This window comes from Bos indicus, chromosome 10 (genome assembly GCF_029378745.1).
Source record: "Bos indicus isolate NIAB-ARS_2022 breed Sahiwal x Tharparkar chromosome 10, NIAB-ARS_B.indTharparkar_mat_pri_1.0, whole genome shotgun sequence".
In the NCBI taxonomy this organism is placed as follows: domain Eukaryota; kingdom Metazoa; phylum Chordata; class Mammalia; order Artiodactyla; family Bovidae; genus Bos; species Bos indicus.
The window spans coordinates 76,074,926-76,096,965 of NC_091769.1; the positions used below are offsets into that span (position 1 = coordinate 76,074,926).

A 22,040-nucleotide genomic window follows, 5' to 3' on the forward strand; every position below is an offset into this window, starting at 1 on the left:
ATTAACAATGTCCTACGGGCCCAGTTACAATGGTTTGCATGTTAACTCTCTATTGCCATCAAGTTGGTGTTGGCAAGCAGTTGCTGTGGTATTGTTTCTGTGAGTCATAGGTCAAATTCTTTAATATCTAAAGTGAAGTATGAGGGAGTCTAAGATGACACAAGCTATTAAGTGGTGGACTCAATAAGGCAGACTCAATGTGTTAGTGATTCAGTATTAGAACAGTGTCATATTTCCCTTTACATTAAAAAATTCAAGAACTCCAAAGAGCTTTCATGTATATTAAAGTTCAGAAATGTAAATATATCTGTTATTTTAAAATAGTGATAGTAAACCCATTAAATATTAATGGAAATTATATTTTACAGGGAAAAAATATAGTGAGAAGAGTGACATTGTTTTGCATTTTTGCAAATCTCATGAGGATCTGGCTTTCTAGGAGACAGCTAGATTCTCACCTGGTTCTGCATTCAATCTTTTGAGGTATATAGTTTTGTGTGAAGCATATAAAGATTTCCAACCTCTCAAAGACACATACATGGAAGAGAAATATTTTAATAATGCTTTTGAATAATTTTGGACATCCTTTGAAATGACACTAAACTCTGACAAGTAGCATTACTCACAGGTTCATTGTTAAATGGAATTTGGAGCCATGTCAGTGAACTTTCATACTCTTGCATTAAAATCCATCAGTCTGTCTTATACTTGGAATGGATCTCCAACCATGCATGATTTTATAACATCATGCTTGATCATTTGGAAAACACTTATCTGACTTGTTATGTAGATCCTCCAAATGATGACACATCTCAGTAGCCAATATTAAAGAATTCACATTTATTAACATCTACAGATGTTACCTCTTCAGAAAAATCTGTGTATTATGTACATATGTATGTATAGTTTAACAACTGTCTTTTTTTTCAAGTAAAAATAGTATTCTATGGGGAAAAAAATGGATAGGTCAGCTTGAAACTTAATCACATGAGTGCTTTTCCTCAACCATTAAACTTTGGTATACAGCAGAAGTGCTTTATGCAGGCTTCGCACTTTGTCAAACAGAATATTAAAAATACATGTTCTTTATCAAGGATATTCTTAACTGAAGTTGGCTTTTTTTGCAGTTAAATTCATGATACTAAATTACTAAATTTAGTGTGATCCTAAATTACTAGATATGAAGCATCTAGTAATGCTAATACAGTTGATGTTTCTGCCTTGGTTCCTACCAGACTTCAGGAGTTTTCCCCACCATTGCTTTTACTACATCACACAGTGAAAAATGTCAACACAGTGAGAAAGGCCAGTAACATTTTGGTATTATTATGAAAATGATCTTGACCTCATACAGTGCAGACCTCCTGGGGTTTGCAAATACTGCTTTGAGAATGGCAGCTTTGTGCCCTTCTCTGCCTCCATAATTCCAGTGGCTCTGGAGACTGGTCTGTTTCTCTAAGTGCTGTTCTAATGGCTATAATGTTATGTCTGTTGGGGGGCACTGTAGCTCTGAAGTTTAGTGCTTATGGAAAAGGGACGCACACCACAGCTAACTCAGATTGAATTATTTCCCAAAGCAATCACAAGAAGGTTCATTTCAAACAGAATAGGGGTATGGTGTCAGAATGTGTGCGGTAGCACTGGAGTCATGGGGGCTGGGTGTCAGAAGTCCAGGTCTGCGCTCTGTCGCTGGCTGCAGCTCTGGAAGGATCACCTTCTTTCTCTGGACTTCAGAACTTTCACTCATAGGTGGAGTTTCTCTGTCTCTAAAAAAAAAAAAAAAAAAGATGATTCTATCAATGTCTCTAGGATAGATGGACTGAAAGAAGAAATAAGGAAAAAAGGAATGAATGAACACAGGGTTTAAAGAATACGTTAGGGACAAAATTTCAGTACCTGAAGTTCTGCTAAAAAGGAGCAGGTCTGTCTTCTGATACAGCTCAGGCTTTGAATGATGCCTTTCAGAGTACTGGAGAGGAGGATGTCAAACAAGACAATGCCTGACGTTCCCTCCAAATCCAGGATTCTATGACTCTGTAATCCTCCTGGACAGACAGTGGGCATCTGCACTTTTACTGCCCATGTATGACATTTTATTCCCACATATCAGTCACAAATTTTTTAACCTTATAAAGCTTGGAATTATTTCTTCATCATTCCCGTAACAAATTACACTTCACAGCACCTTTATTTGCTTATTTATTCCCATATGGTAGGAAGCTTTGGCTGTAAGAAAAAAAGGAAATAAATTTAGGAAAACTAAAGAAGGCTTCAAAAGTGACAATAAAAGTGTGAGATTTCTAGCCTTGTTTTCTCTCAGTGGTTCCCAAATGTTAGTCTGCATACAAATCTTCTGGAAGTTTGTTAAAGTGTGGTTCTTTACCCCTGTGGATTCTGGCCGATCAATCCTATGGCTACTGAGGTGAGGCAACCCTGGCTGTACTCCACAGTCACCCATGGGGCTTGTTACAGATTTCTGAGCCACCATTTGACCCCCAGCGATTGATTAACAGGGTGTCAGGTGAGGCTAAAGCATCCTATAAGGGGGATCATAAACCCTCCCTGGACCATTTAGAAACACAACCAGAGGGAAGGGAACTATGCCATACCAGGGACTAGTTCCTGGCTGTGCAAGCCCACAGCGTAGAAAAAACTTCAGCCCTTGCACCAAATGCAGCAGGCTCCTGTGGCAAAGGCATCAGATGTCCCAAACCAATGCAAACATTCTTTCTGCATAGGGAGAAATCGAAGGTATGGAAAAGCAGATTCTGAGCTTGAACCAGAAGAAAGAAGACCTGGTGGTGGACTTGAAGGCTGCCATACTAAATCTTCACCAGCATTTACAGCAAAAACAGCAAGAATTAGAACAGGAAGTGCTGTCAGTCGGGGCATCCGAGGAGAATACAGGGGCTGAGAAGGATGCTTCTGAGTGGAAGGTGGGTATGGCTGTAGTTAACAATGGTCCCACATTCCTCAAGAGCTTTAAATTGGTAGTATTTTTCATCTGGAAAACCTGCGGCCTCTATATTTATGGCCTATAGAAAAGGAATTTCTTCACGAGGAAATACTCTGCCTGAGATTATTCACGAGTGAATATTAATTCTCAGGGTGTGTCTGTGCTGGACTCGATCCAGAATTCTTATGCCCAAGTTACTTAAGGGGGTGCTTATGAAATCCTATGGATAGGTGGGTGGCAGCCACCCTTTGAAGTGTCTTCCTACCAAACTGTGAGCCCATTTCAAACTCAGAAATGGGCCCAGCACCTCTCAAAGCCCACTTTGAATCTACATCAGTGAATCGCATTCTTGAATTGTTTGATGAGGGGCCACAGAAGGCAATGCAAATGAAAGGGATCTAAGATTTGACCGAGTCATGATATTTGGCTGGATGAGTTGAGAGTTGCTAAACCCAGAGGCTACTTGTGTGGGTGGGCATCCTGGATAAAGAGAGTAAAAAATTAGCTACATAAAAAAGCAGCCGGGCCGGGATCCTGATGAAGTTGAACAGCAACCCGGCTGAAAGTCTTTGTACTGTGCCTTTCAGTTGAACAGAACGAGTTCCATGTCCTTCCTGCCAGCACTCGAGGAAGAGGCAGAAGAGAGCTCTCTGAAGAGTGAAGTAAGGAAAATGATTTTCTCGTTCAAGTTTGGTAGAAGCGTAATCTCTAAAAGGTCAATGAGAAGATCTTAAAATGAATGGAAACATAAGGATTTTTCAAATTCGATGCCAGTATTTTGTAAGGGTGGTTGAAGTAGTTATCTTATGTTATTAATGTTTAAGTGCATATAAACCTACTTCAGGCCGGAGTGGGATAAATGTAATTCAGACACACTTGTTGGCAGAAGGGAGAAGATGAAGTTCTTTGTCATATCCTGAGTTCTGAGTACTTTCTCTGGAGTTTTGAGGGTTTGCTGTTTGGCTGGCACTCCTGGTGGCTTTATCTTTCCATATTTGAATTACTTTTGCAGTCAGACAGCACTGCCAAGGACACGGAGAACGGTGTTGGCAACTAACCCTACTATGTTACTACTCCTATCAGAACGGGTTGAATGAGACCTTTACCAGTTTCCTCATTATATCAATTTCCATTTCATACTTTAAGAACTAAAGCAGTAATGGGTCTGAGCCAAAGGGAAGAAAATTGCAGCAATTGACGGTTTTTAATGTCTCCTACGTAACGAGCAGACATTCTTCCTGCTCATTTTATAGATTGCTCAGTAGCTCCATGGTCACACGGAATAGCCTGTAGTCCTTCACCATATCACTGGGACACGTGGGGCTGAGTGGTCGGATGAGGAGTGACCCGCAGACAGCTTTGTGATCTGATTCTACCTCTTCATAGCAGAGAAAATTTTGAAAATGAAAGAGGTGCTGGAGCCAAAATAAGAGTGCATTTCAGTATGATTCTAATTTGAGACCTGTATTTGCCTCTGAGCTGATATGTTTATAATCATTGTTTGTCTTTGACACCAGTCAAAAAAATACATGTTGTTAAAGAGCCTTTGAGATTACATTTACCAAGGCAGATGAAATTCCTAAAGTGCTGTTTTAAAGGTCCCCTTTGTAGGACATGAACTGACTGCCAACTTTAAGAATATTTTTTTGGCTTTAGGAAGAGCTACCACATTTGGACTCCTGTGATGTAGTTAGCCAAAGAAATCAATGATAAATAGTGGGGGAAGGGGAGGAGAGGGTGGAATTAAGGACTGCAGTTATACTGCCTGGTAAGCTGAGTATTACATAAAAGATATAAGGAGGATGCTGTTATGATGGTAGGAAATCACCTCCCTCTGCTAATCAATTGATTGCTGTGTTAGAGTGGAGATAAGAAAGCAGAGCCGTCTTCCGGGTTCCTGTCTTTACTCTGGAAACATGACAAGGACGTGGAGGAGGACAGGGCATCCTCATCCTCTGGAACAATCATTCAGGTAATGCTGTGCGGGTCACATTTCTTGGGGGTGGGGATGGGCAGCAATAGCAAGTCAAAGCAAAGAGTTTCTTGTTTGAAAGAATGTTTCAGGAGGGAATCTATGTGGGTTGAAAATTTTTAAACTTCTTACCGCTACCTCTGGACAAAGCAAAGGCAGCCAAGTATTAGTTGCATTTCTTTTGTGCGCTCAGTGATAATGTTGTTGCTGAGTCCCTAAGTCATGTCCGACTCTTGCGACCCCATGGACTGTAGCCCACTAGGCTCCTCTTCATGGGATTTTCCAGGCAAGAGTACTGGAGTGGGTTGCCATTTCTTCTCCAGGGAGTCTTCTGATCCAGGGATCAAACCCACGTCTCCTGTATTGGCAGGTGGATTCTTTACCACTGAGCCACTAGGGAAGCCTGTAAGTACTTACCTGAGGAAAACTCCCTAAGTGCAAATCCAAACTGAAAAAAAAAAAAAAAAACAGTTAAAGGAGCAGCTAAAAGGTTGACCAATGTGGTTAAAGCATTTAACATGCCTCTTTTTGGGGGAGCAGTTGAGGGTGAGAGTTCTCTTTTTGAACAAAGTAGTGTGGAAGATAAATTAATGAAATAAGTCTTTTTGCTCCTGCTTCTCTTTCATTGACTACGCTGAAGGCTTTGATTGTGTGGATCACAACAAACTGTGGAAAATTCTTAAAGAGATGCAAGTACCAGACCTTACCTGTCCCCTAAGAAATCTGTATGCAGGTCAAGTAGCAACAGTTAAAACTGAACATGGAACAATGGACTGGTTTAAAAAATTGGGAAAAGAGTATGTCAGGGCTGTATATTGTTATACTGCTTATTTAACTTATATGCAGAGTACATCATGTGAGATGTACTGGGTAATCACAAGCTGGAATCAAGATTGCTGGGAGAAATACCAACAACCTCATATATGGAGATGACACCACCCTAATGACAGAGAGTGAAGAGGAACTAAAGAGCCTCTTATTGAGGATGAAAGAGGAGAGTGAAAAAGCTGGCTTGAAACTCAACATGCGAAAAAGTAAGATCTTGGCATCGATCCCATCAATTCATGGCAAATAGAAGAGGATAAAGTAGAAGCAGTGACAGATTTCATTTTCTTGGGTTCCAAAATCACTGCATATGGTGACTGCAACCATGAAATTCAGATGTGCTTGCTCTTTGGAAGGAAGCTTTGACAAACCTAGATAGAATATTTAAAAGCAGAGACATCACTTTGCTGACAAAAGGTTCTTATAGTCAAAGCTATGGTTTTTCCAGTTGTCATGTATAGATATGAGAGTTGGACTGTAAAAGCTGAGCATCAAAGAACTGATGCTTTCTAATCGTGGGGCTGGAGAAAACTCTTGAAGAGAGTCCTTTGGACAGCAAGGAGATCAAATCAATCAATGCTAAAGGAAATCAATCCTGAATATTTATTGGAAAGACTGCAGCTAAAGATGAATACTTTGGCCATGCAAAGAGCTGACTTAATGGAAAAGACCCTGATGCTGGGAAAGATTAAAGGCAAAAAGAGAAGGGAGCAGCAGAGGGTGAGATGGTTAGATAGCATCACCAACTCAATGGACATGAATTTGAGCAAACTAGAAAATATTGGAGGACAGAGAAGTCTGGTATGCTGCAGGCCATGGGGTCACTAAGAGTCAGACAGGACTTAGTGACGTGAATGAATGTCATGTCACTAAGAGTCAGATATGAATGAATAACAACTTTTTGCTCCTTGTGAACTTATAAGCTTCTTCAGTCTCTCAAAACAGAGGGCAAATGCCCTCACATTAGAAAATCATTTCATGCTGATATGAAGACGATGTTTTTCCCTTGCTTCTAAAGGATCTCTGCATCATTATGATCCACACTTCCCCCCTTACCTGCCTCCTGACTAGGGCTGACCCTACCCAGCTCCCAGACCAGTCCTTTCTTTGATAGTTGGCATGGGGACACTTATGCCAGCATCTTCGATCTCTGCTTCTTGGTCATGTCCTTTCCTCTCTACCTCAGAAGTGTTCAGATTTCCCTTCCCTAACAAGTTCCTTCCCCCATTGCCCTATCCCTCCCAAAGCCCAGACCATCTCTTTAGAACTGCTCTGCCTCCACGGGTACCCTTCTCTCCATATCTGCCTAAGGACTTCCTTCCTGCTCATCCATAAAGTCACTTTTCAACTCCCACTGCCTCCAAGAACCCCCCTGTTCTTTCCCTTTGTTTTCCCATAGCATTCTGAACCTCAGTTATTATAATTTATCACAGTTTTATACATCGATCTGACACAGTTTCATGAGAAGCAGGAACTTTATCTTCTACATTTTGATGTCCTGTACTGGGCTGATTATGCTACTTTGTAATTTATTTGTTTCTTTTTGGCTGTGCTAGGTCTTCCTTGCTACCCAGGCTTTTCTCTACTTGCGTGGGGCAGGGGCCACTCTCTGTTAGTGGTGCCCTGGCTTCTCTTGTTGGAGAGCACAGGCTCTGGGCACCGGTCAGTAGTTGCAGCTTGCGGGCTGTAGAGCACAGGCTCAATAATTGTGGCGTATGGGCTTAGTTGCTCCGCAGCTTGTCGGATCTTCCTGAATTGGGGATCAAACCTGTGTCTCCTACATTGGCGGGTTGACTCTTTCCCACTAAGCCACCTGGAAAGCCCTCAATATGCTACTTTAATGTGTTGAATTTCTTGATCCTGCTTTCCAGATCAATTTCATGGTGCTTCCTCTTTCATTTATGGCTAAATGTCTGTAGTTGGTGCTCCTCTTTCTTGGCTCCATTTGTAATCGAGATTTTGCCCCTTGCTATATTTATACTGCCATTGACTTCTGGATATTAATTTTCAGTTCAGTCACTCAGTTGTGTTCAACTCTGTGTGACCCCATGGACTGCAGCACACCAGGCTTCCCTGTCCATTACCAACTCCTGGAGCTTGCTCAAACTCATGTCCTTCGAGTCGGTGATGCCATCCAACCATCTCATCCTCTGTTGTCCCCTTCTCCTGCCTTCAGTCTTTCCCAGCTTCAGGGTCTTTTCCAATGAGTCAGTTTGTATCAGGTGGCCAAAGTATTGAAGTTCCAGCTTCAGCATCAGTCCTTCCAATGAGTGTTAAAGAGTTGATTTCCTTTAGGATTAACTGGTTTGATCCCCTTAGTGTCCAAGGAACTCGCAAGAGTCTTTTCCAACACCACAGTTCAAAAGCATCAATTCTTCAGAGCTCAATTTTCTTTATGGTCCAACTTTCACATCCATACATGACTATTGTAAAAACCATAGCTTTGACTAGATGGATCTTTGTTGTCAAAGTAATATCTCTGCTTTTTAATATGCTGTCTAGGTTGGTCTTAGCTTTTCTTCCAAGGAGCAAGCATCTTTGAATTTCTTGGCTGCAGTTACCATCTGCAGTGATTTTGGAGCCCAAGAAAATAAAGTCTGTCACTGTTTCCATTGTTTTCCCATCTATTTGCCATGAAGTGATGGGACTGGATGCCATGATATTTGTTTTTTGCATGTTGAAGTGCCCTTTTATTAGTCCTGATCCTTCTTGACCTCTAGCAGTAGCAACCTCTTCCTTCTTGAAATGCAGTGTTCCTCTGGCTTTATTAATTCTATACGTTCTCGTCTCATCTGTCTGCAGCCCCTCTTCCAGCTCCTTCTCTTTACCCATCTCTGTCATAGCGGGCATTTCCCCCAGTGGTTTACCACCTTCTTTCTTTTCTGTTTTGTCTCATGGCAGTTTCTCCTCTCATAAGTTTTGTAGTCACCTCTATGCCACAGATTCCCAAATTAAATCTCTGGTCTTGATTTTTCCTGTAAATCTGTTCCACATTTCTACCATCCAAATACATTTCTCTTTTTGAATGTGTTTTCTCAAAACCATTTACCAACTTTTCTTCAAAGCTTACCCTGCCTCGTAATCTCTCAGTGTCTGTTAGTGATACAACTCTCTTATCAGTGTCTGAGACAGACTTCAGAGTCATTTCGGGCACCTCATTTGTCTGGCCTTTTATGGCTACTGCTCAAGTGATGTCCATTCAGTCTTTACATCCTACTTCTCCCATTATTTTTGTCATTATCCTATTCCAGGCAAATATTAACTTCTTCCCTAGACTTTGAGAGGAGTCTTCTAAGTGGACTTGTAGCCTCCAATCATTTATACATCTTATACTTAACTGATGGATCTTCCTAAAGCAGTTCATGTTAAATTCAAGTCTTTCCTAGATTCTGATTTCTACTGAATAAAATGCAGTGTTCTTAGCCTGGCATTCCAGACTTTGCATGATCCCAGCTTACGTTCCCACTTTTATCTAAGCTTTACCTTTAGTTCTTGGTTCATACCTTTCTAATAGCAGTTACTGTTTTCAGTACATGGTGCTCTTAGGAATGACTAGGTGCTTTGTATGTGTCATCTTGTTTACTAATCACAGGAATGAGTGAGTGGGTTGTGTTGCCACTTTAAAGATGAAGCAGGTGAGGCTCAGAGAGTCCAGGTTAATTTGTCCAATATCACGCAGCTTGTAAGTAGAGCGGTCAAGATTGGTTGATTACAATATGCATACTTTTCCCACCACACTGGTCTTTTGTGTAAGTTTCATTTTCCCATTGTTTAACCTTGATTAACCTAGCAAGTGGATCAAAGTGTACATCCATTTAAAATGTGACATACATCATTAAACTGTCCTCTAGAAAGACAATAATTTTATTTCTACCAGAATGCATGGAAATGCCTCTTTTCTGACCCCAAGTTAATATTGGATATTTTCAACCTTAGTTAAACATAGCCAGTGGATTAAATTGCATATATTCTAAGGATGTTGACTATCACTTCAGGTATGAATTGGCTTTCATGTTCTTTTTTTATGAATCATGTATCCAGGCCACTTGTCATTTTCTACATAGAAGTTGATGTTGTCCTTATTTATTTGTAAAACTAATTAATACATTAAAGATGTTAACAGTTTGGAAGATGTCATCTCAATCTGTTATTTCTCTTTTAACGTAGATTATGATGTCTTTTTGTGGCACATGTTATTTAGGTTGTTAATACTAACATTTTTTCCCTTTATTGTCAAGCTTTAAAAGTCCCTTCCCACTCTTAGAACGGAAACAGATTCGCTCATATTTCCTTCAATAATTTTTATGGTGTATCCTTTACATTTAAATATTAGATACAATTGGAATTCATTGTTAGCAGTGAGACAGAGATTTGGTTATGTTTTTCCTGAAGTGCCTGGATAAGATAGTTGTTCCCAAATTTTAAAGTTTCATCTTTCCTCCATTATTGGAAATAGGACTTTTATCACATAATCTTATTTAAGTTTAGTTCTCATAATAATTCATTTAAATACCCAATTCTTTGGATTTCTTATGTGTTCCTCATTAACCACAAAGCTTTGGAGATTTAAGTCTTCAAATAAAGATAAACTTGAAGAAGTTGATTTTTTTCCCCTAATGAGCAGACTTTTTTTTTCTCAATGTACCTGACTAGTCTAGACATTTTTGTAAGCAGGTGACTTGTAAACTGAGCAGGTGCAGAAAGGACTTGTAAGGCTTCAGGGCAGGAACTTTTCTGAACCTGATTCTTTTCTTTACAGGAGGCAGCTGGGAAAATAAGCACATGTGATAGTTCCATGGCACAGGTTCTTGAACCAGACCTGCTGAACACTGAGCGAGGCCCAGAATTTTCCCTGAGCCCCAACCAAACACCAGAGGTAGGTCCCTGCTGCTGATGAGCCATCTGCCCAAACCCCTGGACTAGCACCCAGAGGTGGCGGGCTCTCTGTGTTTTGCGATATTTTTTTTACCAAGTAAGAGGTCTTTGTGAACCTTAACACCTCCATGTGTGCTGCCACGCTGGAGAAGTGGAAGATTTTCCATCAGATATTTACATGGAGACTAAGCGTGGCACAGGGCAAGTAAAGACTTTTTCCTCACTCACCACGTGCCAGGATGAACCAGCCTTTCCAGTAGTATCCCCTTCTTTTCTCTGTAGATACAACTTATGGGGGTGACAGAAGTGGAGGAGAGCGAATGTTAATTATCTACCTATTACATTAGAGGCATTTGTGTTTGCTCTCTAATCCTCAGATTAAATAAGGTAGGTTAACATGTACCATGCATTTACAAAAGCAAAATCAAAATTCAGGGTGTAAAAGTACAGTTAGTAAATGGAGGAATAAGGAGGTAGACTCAGAATATTCCAGTCTGCCTTCCTAATTTGAATATTTAGTATTTAAAGATTTAAAACTGAGGCAGATTTGGCCTCACCAAATAAGCTGCCACCACACTATCCCAGCAGCATATTTAGTATTTGTGCAAATGCATTTAGGTCAGGCACTTTACCTAAATCTTCCCTCTTAGCACAGTAGGCAGCACATCAGTCTCATAACCTGAAGATCCTGAGTTCGAGCCTCAAAGAACAGCAGATCCTTCACTTTTGGGGCTTCCCAAGTGGCACTAGTGGTAAAGAACCCGCCTGCCAATTCTGGAGACATAAGAGATGCGGGTTTGATCCTTGGGTCCGGAAGATCCCCTGGAGGAGGAAATGACAACCCACTCCAGTGTTCTTGCCTGAAAAATCCTATGGACAGAAGAGCCTGGTGGGCTACAGTCCATGGGATCACAAAGAGTCAGACACAACTGAAGTGACTTAGCATGCTAGGCACTTTAGCCAGGCAGTTTTGCATTTTATAAAAGGGGGTGGTGTGTGCAGATATTTGTAGAATTGATGGAAAAGTATTTAAAGGTTTGGTATTTTGGCATGAAATACTGCTACAGCCAGAAAACTCATTTGCATTTTAACTGGATCTTGGTACTCAAATCAGCGATGTGTTGTACAGAAATCAAGCACTGCCACATTCATTGACTGAGAGGCTAACTTGAATGCCAGAATTATGTCAAAAATGTGGACTTGTAGACCCCAAGGCATAATGAAATCAGAGATTGAATCCTGGGTCTAGGATTGAATCCAGTGACCATAGGCAGTTTGAATAACTTCTCTAAGCCTCAGTTTCCTCATCTGTACACTGGGAATAATGGATTTGTGGCATAAAATATGAGATAGTCTTAGCACAGTAGCTTAGCTCTAGAACCCAGTAAAAGATTGGGTATTATTAATTTATATTTATGCTTTAGACTCTAGATGACATAATTCTCTAACAAGACATATTTGTGGTCATGTTTTTTTAGCCCTCCAAAATATACAGTTATAAAACTTTGATTAAAATAATTTCTGCTTTTAAAATGTGGGGTTATCATTTGAAGAAGATACTCAGCAGGCAGACTACTGTGGGAAAAAATGTAGACTCAGAATTAAAAAATCTTGAAACTTTGTGACCTTGGGCAAGTAATTTATGTCTGGGCCTGAGTTTCTCAGAAGCAATGTGGTGGGATGGGAGGGGTGTGAACTGATTAAACATTAAACACACTTGGATTTCTTTGGCTATAAAAAAGATGTGAACTGATTCCTGGCACGTTTCCCAGACCACCTTCAACTATTGAAATTCTACTGTTACAGATAATCTTTTTGTCTTCCATTACTTTTGGATTCTTTCCAAGTTCAAATAACTAGCAAATAAAACCAAGATTAGTACTCCAGCTTCCATATTTCCTCATTAATTCAGTGACTTAGTGGAGAAGGCACTGGCGACTCACTCCAGTACTCTTGCCCAGAAAATCCCATGAACGGAGGAGCCTGGTAGGCTGCAGTCCATGGGGTCGCTTAGAGTCAGACACGACTGAGCGACTTCACTTTCACTTTTCACTTTCATGCATTGGAGAAGGAAATGGCAACCCACTCCAGTGTTCTTGCCTGGAGAATCCCAGGGACAGGGGAGCCTGGTGGGCTGCCATCTATGGGGTCACACAGAGTCGGACACGACTGACGTGACTTAGCAGCAGCAGAGAAAACAAAGAAACTCAACTTCGTCGGTTTTTTTTTTTTTTAACATCTGTGGCAGTTGTAGGTGCTCAAATAATGTTTTTGAGTAAATAGGGAAAGCAAATGGAAAATCTCTTATTGCAGATTAATTAATCAATCAATCACTGTTAACAGATTTTTATCTCAGGTGACAAAAAGGGGGATTGCAAAATCTTTGCCACTGAGATATAACAATATCTGAAAAATCTGAAAACTAGGAAGCAATCAGATGACTAGAAATTGATGTCTGACAGTAAACTCACATATGAGTTTCTTTTTTAAAGATCAGAATTAAAAAAGAAAATTGAAATGGATGAATCTATGGATCTGACTGCATATGAGCTATAATATCTGACAAATATCTGAAAAATCTGAAAACTAGGAAGCAATCAGATGACTAGAAATTGATGTCTGACAGTAAACTCACATATGAGTTGCCTTTTTAAAGATCAGAATTAAAAAAGAAAATTGAAATGAGTGAATCTAAATGTGGATCCAACTGCGTATGACCTATAGAGAAAACACGGTACTGGAAAGACTTCCTTAGGAAGATGATGCTTAAAGAAAACCCTGATTAAAGCAGGGGAGAAATAGCATTTTGGCAGAAAAGGCAGGCATCTGTGAAGTAAAGAGATGGTCAAGGGGAATGAGTACAACTCAGAGGACCCTTCTGTTGAACCAGCTCTTATAATCCTCATCAGAGTGTATGTGAAAACGAGTGGTATTTTCATATCCTGCATATTTTTGTTACCACTTACCAATTTTGTCTGTTTCTATTGTACTGAAAGTTCTGTGTTTAAACAAAATTCCATAAATATTAGGAAATAGGCACTTAAGTTGAGACAGGGTATATATTTGTGAGCAACTCCCATTTCTCAGTTGGCCAAAATTATGCCTTGTTAGATGCTGAGATGTAGTTAGCAAAGCCTTATATATTGAAAACATTGTCTTTTCCTCATAATCAGAATGAATAAAATGTTTATGTCATTGTTTAGTCGTTCAGTCATGTCCAACTCTTTTGCGACCCCATGGACTGTAGCTCGCCAGTATCCTCTGTCCACATTAACAGGTGGATTCTTTACCACTGAGCCACTTGGGAAGCCCTGAATAGATATCACTAATTTGGTAGAGCAAAACACAAATCCTTATTCCTAAAAATATTCCTCTAGAAAGGTCAATAATACTGTTTCAGTATTTTGGAAAAAGATGTGGGAAGCAAATATCTATATTGGTTTATCTTTTGCCTCCAAGTTGGAAGTATCTATCACATAATCACCAGAATACTTTTACTTGGTACCTGGGAGAAATTTTTCTATGGGATTGATAAACAACCTGGTTGTTTGAATATAAAAAGAATACATCACACACATCCTGCCTTCTTTATACTATACTGTGAGTATCCATTCCTTAACACGGTAATATTTGAGTATCTAGAAGCTAAAAACTAACTTTAGAGAGTCAAGAATACGAGAAAAGTTTCCAAATTACCCCAATGAAGCTTATCACTTGACTCAAGCTATTTTTAATAGAAAAAGATAAGTAATAGCAGGGCGGAGGGAAAGCTAAAATATTTTTTAATCTTAACCACTTAAGATGTTAAGTTAAAAGTGTGAGGTATTAACATATTTTCCTTGTGTCCCCACCAGTGTGTAAAGATCTCTTTTTTCTGTTTGAACAGAGGGCATAGCAATGTAAGCATTGCTTAATCATGTGTCACGCAACTTTAAACACTGGCCAATTCGCTGCAGTGTTTCAGACACACACACCCACATGCACACCCTCTCGCGCACACTCACCTGTCTCCTGGGACCCACCGTTTAATGAACCGTCAGCCTGTTTGCGTCCTCCGTGTCCAGGAACTCTGTGCCTGTGTTCATGCAGATTGGCTGCTTGGAAACCTGGGGCGCCAGGTCACGTGATTGTTGCTATGCCTGTGGAGGTGCCTTCTTCGTTTCTTTTTGTTTTTACTTCTTCTGCCCTTATATATTTGTTTTTCTTTTAACTGGGGGAAATGCTATAAGTTTATAGGTCTTTACAAGTCCAAATCTGAATATTTTGGACTCCTAGTTTTTCACTGCCAGATTATCTTGGATTTTTTCATAGGGTGCCACACCTCCCATCAAGGCTGCAGCTACTGGCCTTTCGGACAAGCAAGGAGCTTTTGAGGCCACGGTGGAGAAAGTGAGGCCCGAGCCTGCAGAAGTCCTCCATGTCTGCAAGAATCAGGTGGCTGAGCTGGAGCTGTGGCTGCACCAAGCCAACGTGGCATTTGAGCCAGAAACATTAGACGCGGACATGCAACAGGTGGTGGAACAGCAGTTGGTAGGGTGCCAGGTAAGGCTGCTGGGTCTGAGTTCGTGGCCTGTCTCTTCAGCAGTTACGAGAAGATGAATTTCTCTGAAAGCAACAGTCTGATTCTTCCTGTTGCTCTGACACCTATGTTTATTTTGGCCTCAACTTTTTGTTCTCAGGATAATTCTTTGAAATAATTTATGTAAGCAGAGTATCTGGGGAGACAGTAGTGGAGAAGATCTCAGAATCTAGAGTTTAGATCTGGTCACATTAACTATGAACTGGAGGGAGTTACCTCTCACTTCATTTTCCTCAGATAGGTCAACTCCTAAGACTTTGTTAGGATTAAATGAGATAAAGTATCTAAATCAGTGTCTGGAGTATAAAGTATATATAAAGTGCTCAGCAGATACTAGTTTTATTCATAATATTCAGTTTTTTAAATTTTCATTCATCAGAAATGAAACTGAATATCCTGATTGGCAGGGTTACAGATACAGCAGAAAAGGGCTTTGCTGTCATTTTACTATGAATGCTCCTTCTCTTGCTGGCTTGGTGGCGCTAGCAGTGAAGAACCCACCTGCCATTGCAGGAGACGCGGGAGTCGTGGGTTTGATCCCTGGGTTGGGAGGATCCTCTGCAGGCGGAAATGGCAACCCACTCCAGTATTCTTGCCTGGAAAATTCCATGGACAGAGAAGCCTGGTTGGCTATAGGACACAGTGTCACAGAGAGTCAGACAGGACTGAACACACGCACCCTTGGCTAGGGAGGGGCAGGAATGTAAACTTCCTTGCCTGGAGTCATTTTGAGGAAGCTTTGCTGGCACAGCCCAAAGGTTGGGATCTCTGGATCCCTCCAGGGAGGGGCGAGACTGACATTGCTGGAGCAAAACTGAGTGTCCTCAAGAGCTCAGCCAAGACACCTCCCTCCAAGGCACTTACACCCACCTTGGCCTGACATCTCCACCTGATTGGCTCATTCGCAGTGGTGTCCAGGGACAAGGACTTCCTCTCAGAGTGCCTCAAACCACTGGCCTGTCCACAGGGAGCTCCACCCACTATGTGGGGCTGGGCATACGACCCACCTTGGCCTGAGGCCGGCGCTCCTCCCCTTTCCATTCAGACCCCCACTCTTACTACATCCGGAGTCTGCCTAGTAGGACCCAGCCAGGCAAGCTGACTTCCTTCCTCAGGCAACTCAGCACCTCTCACCCCAAAAGTCAGCTCCCGAGGGTTGGATTCATTCAGATACAGGCACTACCATGTGGCCTGACTGGTAAGACGTGCAGGAGGGTCTGGAGAAGACAGTGTAAGTGGCGCAGAGCAGTGTTCCTCTAACCTGAACCTTCGGTATTCCAGATGTTGAGACCCGGCCACTTAGGGCCTTTCAGGCGCCATCTGCCGACTGATGGTCCTGCTGACTGAGTAGACCCCACAGCCAAGTCCTTGATCATTACCGGAATCTGGTCCTTGGGCCTCTTGTGAATTTAAAAATGTGGGGGCTGCTCAAGGAAAAGACACGACCACAAGGTGGCAGTCGCGCGCAGTGAGCATTACTTGGGCAGCGTTTAGGTGGGGTCTGGAGGGACTGGGAAGTCTCATGCCAGATCTTCCAGAGGCTTTGGCAAGGAGTGGGGGTGGAGCCACCACCCAGAAGGGGAGGAGACAAGGGAACTCCTAGGGGTTAGAGAAACCAGAGGGGTGGTGTGTCAAGATGATGTCAGAGAATCTGAAGGAAGCAGAGGCTGGAGTCTTTAGAGCTCCAGAGTTTGTCTTAACCATGACTAGATGTGGGGGGTCCAGTTTTGAGTCTGGCACTGGTGAAATATGAACTAATATTTCTGCTGTGAAGAAATAAACAACATATAGATCCATATACACGGGCCAACTCTGGCTCATTTATATAACACCATGGTGTATAGACTTTAACACTGAAACATAAAAAGCCTTACAGGGCTCTATAAAAACATTAAGTTCCCAGAGGGGAAATATGCAAGGACAGGAGCAAACGGATCAGTCAAGAAAAAATTGTATTCCGTAACTTAATATTGAGAAGAAATGTTCAGCCTTGATTATTAAAGATGCATGAGTCAAAACAGCTGTTTTGTTCCTACATTATCTTGACAAAAATTACATTTCCGGGAAAACTCTGGAGAAATAGATCCACTAATGTTTGCCTGATTGGTTCAGTATTTGTGGAAGTCAGCTGTTAGCAGATAAAATGTCTATCTTCTTTGACCTATTAATCCCATTACTTTAAATTTATCTTCTGAAAGTAACCCTAAAAGGAGAAGAATATTTATGGCTGCATTGATTATAAAAATGAAGCACCAGAAACAGTTTAAAGGCTTAACAATAAGGAGATGAAGAGAATCATAGAGTACTAATATGCAGCTATTAAAATAGATATCATGAAACATATATATGTAGACCCATGAAAATGTATACATAAAATAGCTAAGTGGACAAAAAGCACAAAATTATAGTACACTTTGTTTTCAGCCACTTTATAAGTACACGTTGTTTAAGCTTAAAAGAGTCTGTATTCAGAGGATATAAGTAGTTTACTCGGATGAGAAATTATAACTATGTTATTGAAAATCTGTTTTAAGTTTTTAAGTTTCTCTCAAAGGATTGAACTTGTTCTTAGCACCCACGATTTTAGCACAAGCAATTGCAGTGTTAGAATGTGTCTGACTCTACATTCTGCTGCTGCTACACTCGTGTGCCCAGCCAATTGGCATGACTTTTGCGGCTCCATAGCTCAAGGAGAGAGCAAACTTGATCTCTTGAGGAGGAAAACAATGATGATGACTTACTGGGAAACTTACTTCATCCTCCTGACTTATTTTTAGACATGGGTGTAAGTTGACCAGTGGTATCAATGACTAAGTGTTTTAGGTTCCAAGTTATGTCTTCCTGTAATCGTCTTCTGATATTTGGGGAGCTTATTTGGCTTTAGAAAGACAAGAAAAGAGCAAAGGAAAGAATTTCCCAAGGGTTCTGTGGAAGTATTTTTTTAAATTACTACTCAACACTTGGATTGCAACAGAAAAAGTTTAGGAATAAGGTGGGAAGTAATAATAGTAGGCACAGACTACATATCAAGCACTGGCCAAAGTATATGGATTTAACTCTAGCTTCTCAAAGTGACCCCGGAGGTAAGTTCTGTTATTATCCCCATTTTACAGATAACTAGAGGTACACCCATGCAACGTAAAGTGCCCAAATTTTCCCAGCTATGAAGTTCTAGTTCTAGTGTCTGTGGTCCTAACCACTGTGCTGTACTGGATGTGTTCAGCTCTGCGTTCTAAGGGGAATATAGCATCACTTGTTTTAGATTGTGATACAACCAATTTAGTTTATTTATCACACCCAATTTGGAGTTGGTTTGGCTGAACCCCTACTGAAAAACATCAGAATTATGTGGAAGTTGTTTTTTTCTCCCCCGACAAGGTCCCTATCAACCTGTGTTTCTGGAACTTCTTAAATACACTTAGGTGTAGAGACAGTGAATCTAACTTATTTTAGAGTGTAATGTGTGTTTGAGACCAAAACTGTGATTAATGAAATGATTTTACTTTCTAGGCTATGCTAACAGAGATTGAGCAGAAGGTGGCCTCTCTGTTAGAGAATTGCAAAGATCAGGGCCTGGGAGACAGTGGAGCCACTCAACAGGAGGCTGAAGCACTTTCCTTGAAACTGAAAACTGTGAAATGCAATTTGGAAAAAGTCCAAATGATGCTTCAGGAGAAATACAGTGAGGACCAGGTAAAATATGACTATGTGTAGACATGTATGTAAATACAGGCATATGTATCAGGAAGGAGCTCTGGGTGCAGGTAAAGAAACAACTACAGAGGAATTACAGTAAGTGAAAAAGAATTGTGCCTCTTAAAGCTTTAAGGGGTGGGTACCCTGGCTTTTGTCATTGGTTTCATTTTGCTGTGTAGTTTGCTCATCTAGGTTGTTGTTAGTGATCATGTTGCTTTGATTAGGTTTGGTTTGACTGGGTTGGTTGTTGTTCTTGCTGGTAATGAGATCTGTGCAACCTTTCATCATAAATTTTAAAGGAACTTCGTATTTGAAAGGAACTGTGTAATCATGGTTGACTAGAAAAATGAAGCCTTTATAGACATGCTTAAAATTTAACATCAGAAACACAAAAACCTGTTTCATAGGTACTTTTGTTTTCCATTTACAAATATTTATATATACTGATCCAAGTATCATATAGTTAAAGTATGCTTATTACTTTTAAAAGCATTCTGTGTATATAAGTGCAAATGTGCATCCTATGAGTAGAATCTTACTATGTAAAATTCACAGCCATTCTTAATGAAATGGTGGTTTCTACTTAAAGGACTTCTATTTACAGAAGTAAGATTGGCTGCAGATATACAGGCTGTATGGAACCCCTTTTATCCTAATATGTTCTCTCTCTTAAAAAATATACTTATGTTTTGGACATAGGGGAAATTTGAGTTCATAAGCTTAATACTATGTCTGTTTTTGATATTTATTTCACTTTGTTCTCAAGAAAAAAGGGCAATAGATTTTCTGGCTTTTAGTAATTCATTGGATGAATTAAATTGAGGAAATGATAAAATGACCACTTCATTAAATGTAGTGGTTTTTGAAGTAGTTATGAAATAAGTACATTAAATTGTAGTATGTAATCATTGTAATTAACAAAATACAGTCATTTACTTCATATATAACTTTTCCATTGTGTAGTTACATTATTAGAATTGAAATGGATCACCATTTTAAATAGTCTGCCATCATAAAATGTTTTGCAGCATTCTACCACACTAAAGAAATCTTCAGAGCATCAGAAAGTTCTCCAACCAGATAACCTTTCTGAATTTGAATCTGTTGTTACCGAAAGGCCACAATTCAGTAGACAAAAAGATTTCCAGCAGCAACAGGTATTTTCAGCCCCCAATAGTTATAAGGACAAGAATAAAGTTTTCTATATGGAATTTCCCACTAAGCTGTAATAAATACCCAAAGGCCACTGGAGTGCTTTCTTACATGACTGAATAGAAAGTGTGATGTGTAGGCGTTCCTGTGTGTACAGCAGTTTTGAGTTTTGAGCATTTGCTGCACTATCTACTTTGCTTTCATCTGCTACCACTGGGGATACTTGAACTTGGCTGCTTTGTTAACATGCATCTTAAACCAAGCAGGGATATACCTCTGCAACTGCAACACTTGTTTCCCTGTTTCAAAATGTGTTTGTATTTTTTTGGTGATTTTCCTTGTGTGTAGTATTATGTTAAAAAATGCTTGGTCATTGTCTAAATATTTTAAATAAGTTTTTGAAAAATAAATATTAACAAGAACAAGAGATAGTAAATAATGATTTAGGAAGTGGTTTCAAATCTGATGATCTCAACAGAAGAAATCCTTGTGTACTAAATGAAAACCTTGATTAATTGGACCATTTGAATCTTATTCAATTATAGGTTTTGGAGTTAAAACCAATGGAACAGAAAGATTTAATCAAATTCATAGAATTTAATGCTAACAAAACATGGCCCCAGTATTGCCAGCATGATAAAGATACAACTCAGACATCATCTGCAAGGTAAAATATTTTTAAAGAATTGGACATTCAGTAGTTTTGTAGTTGGGAGAATTAAGAGTGTTTCTTTTAATATCACTTATAAAACTCTGTCTGGATGTAACATAATTTTTGTACATTGATCATTCTTTTTACCTTTTGTTTTCCTTTAAAAGCAGTAAAACATCTAGCCCCCAAAATGATGCTCCAGACTTGATCTTGTCAACCCAGGGCCAAAGTGGAGATAAGTGGCAATATTTACACCATGAACTCTCATCAAAAATAAGGCTCCCTCTCTCTCAGCTTGTACAGCCCCAGGTCAGTGTATATGTACACGTAGTGTAAATAAACATGTTTACCTTTGAAAAGCCAATAAGCATTCATTAAACACACGTGTGTGTTCTGCATTATTTCCAGAAAGCGATTTATTTATTTTTAGAAAGCAAAAATGCCAGATAGATTTTCATACTTGGCTATCCTCTTTTCATCTTCCTGGAAATCTGCACTTCCCTTTTTGCTTCTGTAGCACCGTGGGCTTCCCCGCTCATAGCTGTTACTAAACTATACACCCGCTTATTTGTCTGTATTCCCCATTAGACAGCATGAGAAGAACGATTGTGTCTGCCTGGTTCACATTTGAGTACCTGGAGCAGAAACTAGAACATCATAACATCTTGGTTACTATATATTGAATGAATAATATATATTTTAAAGAAAACACTTTAAAATTATACAGTGCTATATGAGTGTCATTCATTCATAAAAAGATTACTTGAAATCTGCAGTGTGCTGGTCCCTATGCCAATGGTACCCGTCTATAGGTATTCTCACCAACACACCTTAGCATACCTGATCTTTGCCATTATGATCTTTGTCATACCGTGCCAGCTACTGATGCGTGTCTCTCTAAACAGAGCCCATGAGCAGAATAGCACCGTTGCTCCCAGCAGTCAAGCTTGTGCCTTCAGTTTTGCACTCAAACTACCCGGGCAGTGGTTACCAGTGGTTTCCCAATTCCCCAGTCTGGTGGGAACTTTTTCAGTTCTCTTCTATTCTGTGAAGAACCTTATTTGACCAATTAAAGTTGAATTGAATTCATTGGGAGGACTTTAGTCTTGGTTTCTCCTTGTCATACACGCTATAACATGTATGTTGTTCTTTTTCCAGAATAGAATAACCTCCCTCTTTCTCCACCCTCCCACCCCAGCAGAGTCCATCTACCACCCCATCCTGTTCCTTTATATGTTAGTTTTCCAATTTGGCAAAGAAATTAACTCTGAGTCATTCTCCCTTCTGAAGTCACAGCTCATTTTCAGTACTTATTTGGCTTTTCAATAACAAA

General features: G+C 40.1%; 1 protein-coding gene and 1 long non-coding RNA gene across 12 annotated transcripts in view; one reads left to right on the forward strand and one right to left on the reverse strand.

Annotated features, from left to right (window-relative positions):
- SYNE2 (spectrin repeat containing nuclear envelope protein 2) overlaps nt 1-22,040 on the forward strand; it is a 325,236-nt gene that overhangs the window by 205,866 nt on the left and 97,330 nt on the right. For 8 of the 11 annotated variants that reach the window (XM_070796701.1, XM_070796700.1, XM_019969038.2 and 5 more), the window contains 9 exons: nt 2,739-2,936; nt 3,544-3,618; nt 4,818-4,928; nt 10,513-10,629; nt 14,940-15,170; nt 18,718-18,900; nt 19,932-20,060; nt 20,601-20,722; nt 20,875-21,016. In XM_070796701.1, the coding sequence (XP_070652802.1) occupies nt 2,739-2,936; nt 3,544-3,618; nt 4,818-4,928; nt 10,513-10,629; nt 14,940-15,170; nt 18,718-18,900; nt 19,932-20,060; nt 20,601-20,722; nt 20,875-21,016 (1,308 nt within the window). Of the gene's footprint in view, nt 1-2,738; nt 2,937-3,543; nt 3,619-4,817; nt 4,929-10,512; nt 10,630-14,038; nt 14,776-14,939; nt 15,171-18,040; nt 18,291-18,717; nt 18,901-19,931; nt 20,061-20,600; nt 20,723-20,874; nt 21,017-22,040 lie in introns of those variants that run through there. The other 3 variants (XM_070796704.1, XM_070796709.1, XM_070796710.1) reach the window with 3 other exon arrangements.
- Nucleotides 826-14,770, reverse strand: LOC109565241 (uncharacterized). The gene is made up of 4 exons (XR_002181636.2): nt 14,633-14,770; nt 5,346-5,376; nt 1,897-2,226; nt 826-1,766 (listed from the first exon to the last, which is right to left on the reverse strand). It is a non-coding gene; the product is annotated as an uncharacterized lncRNA (long non-coding RNA).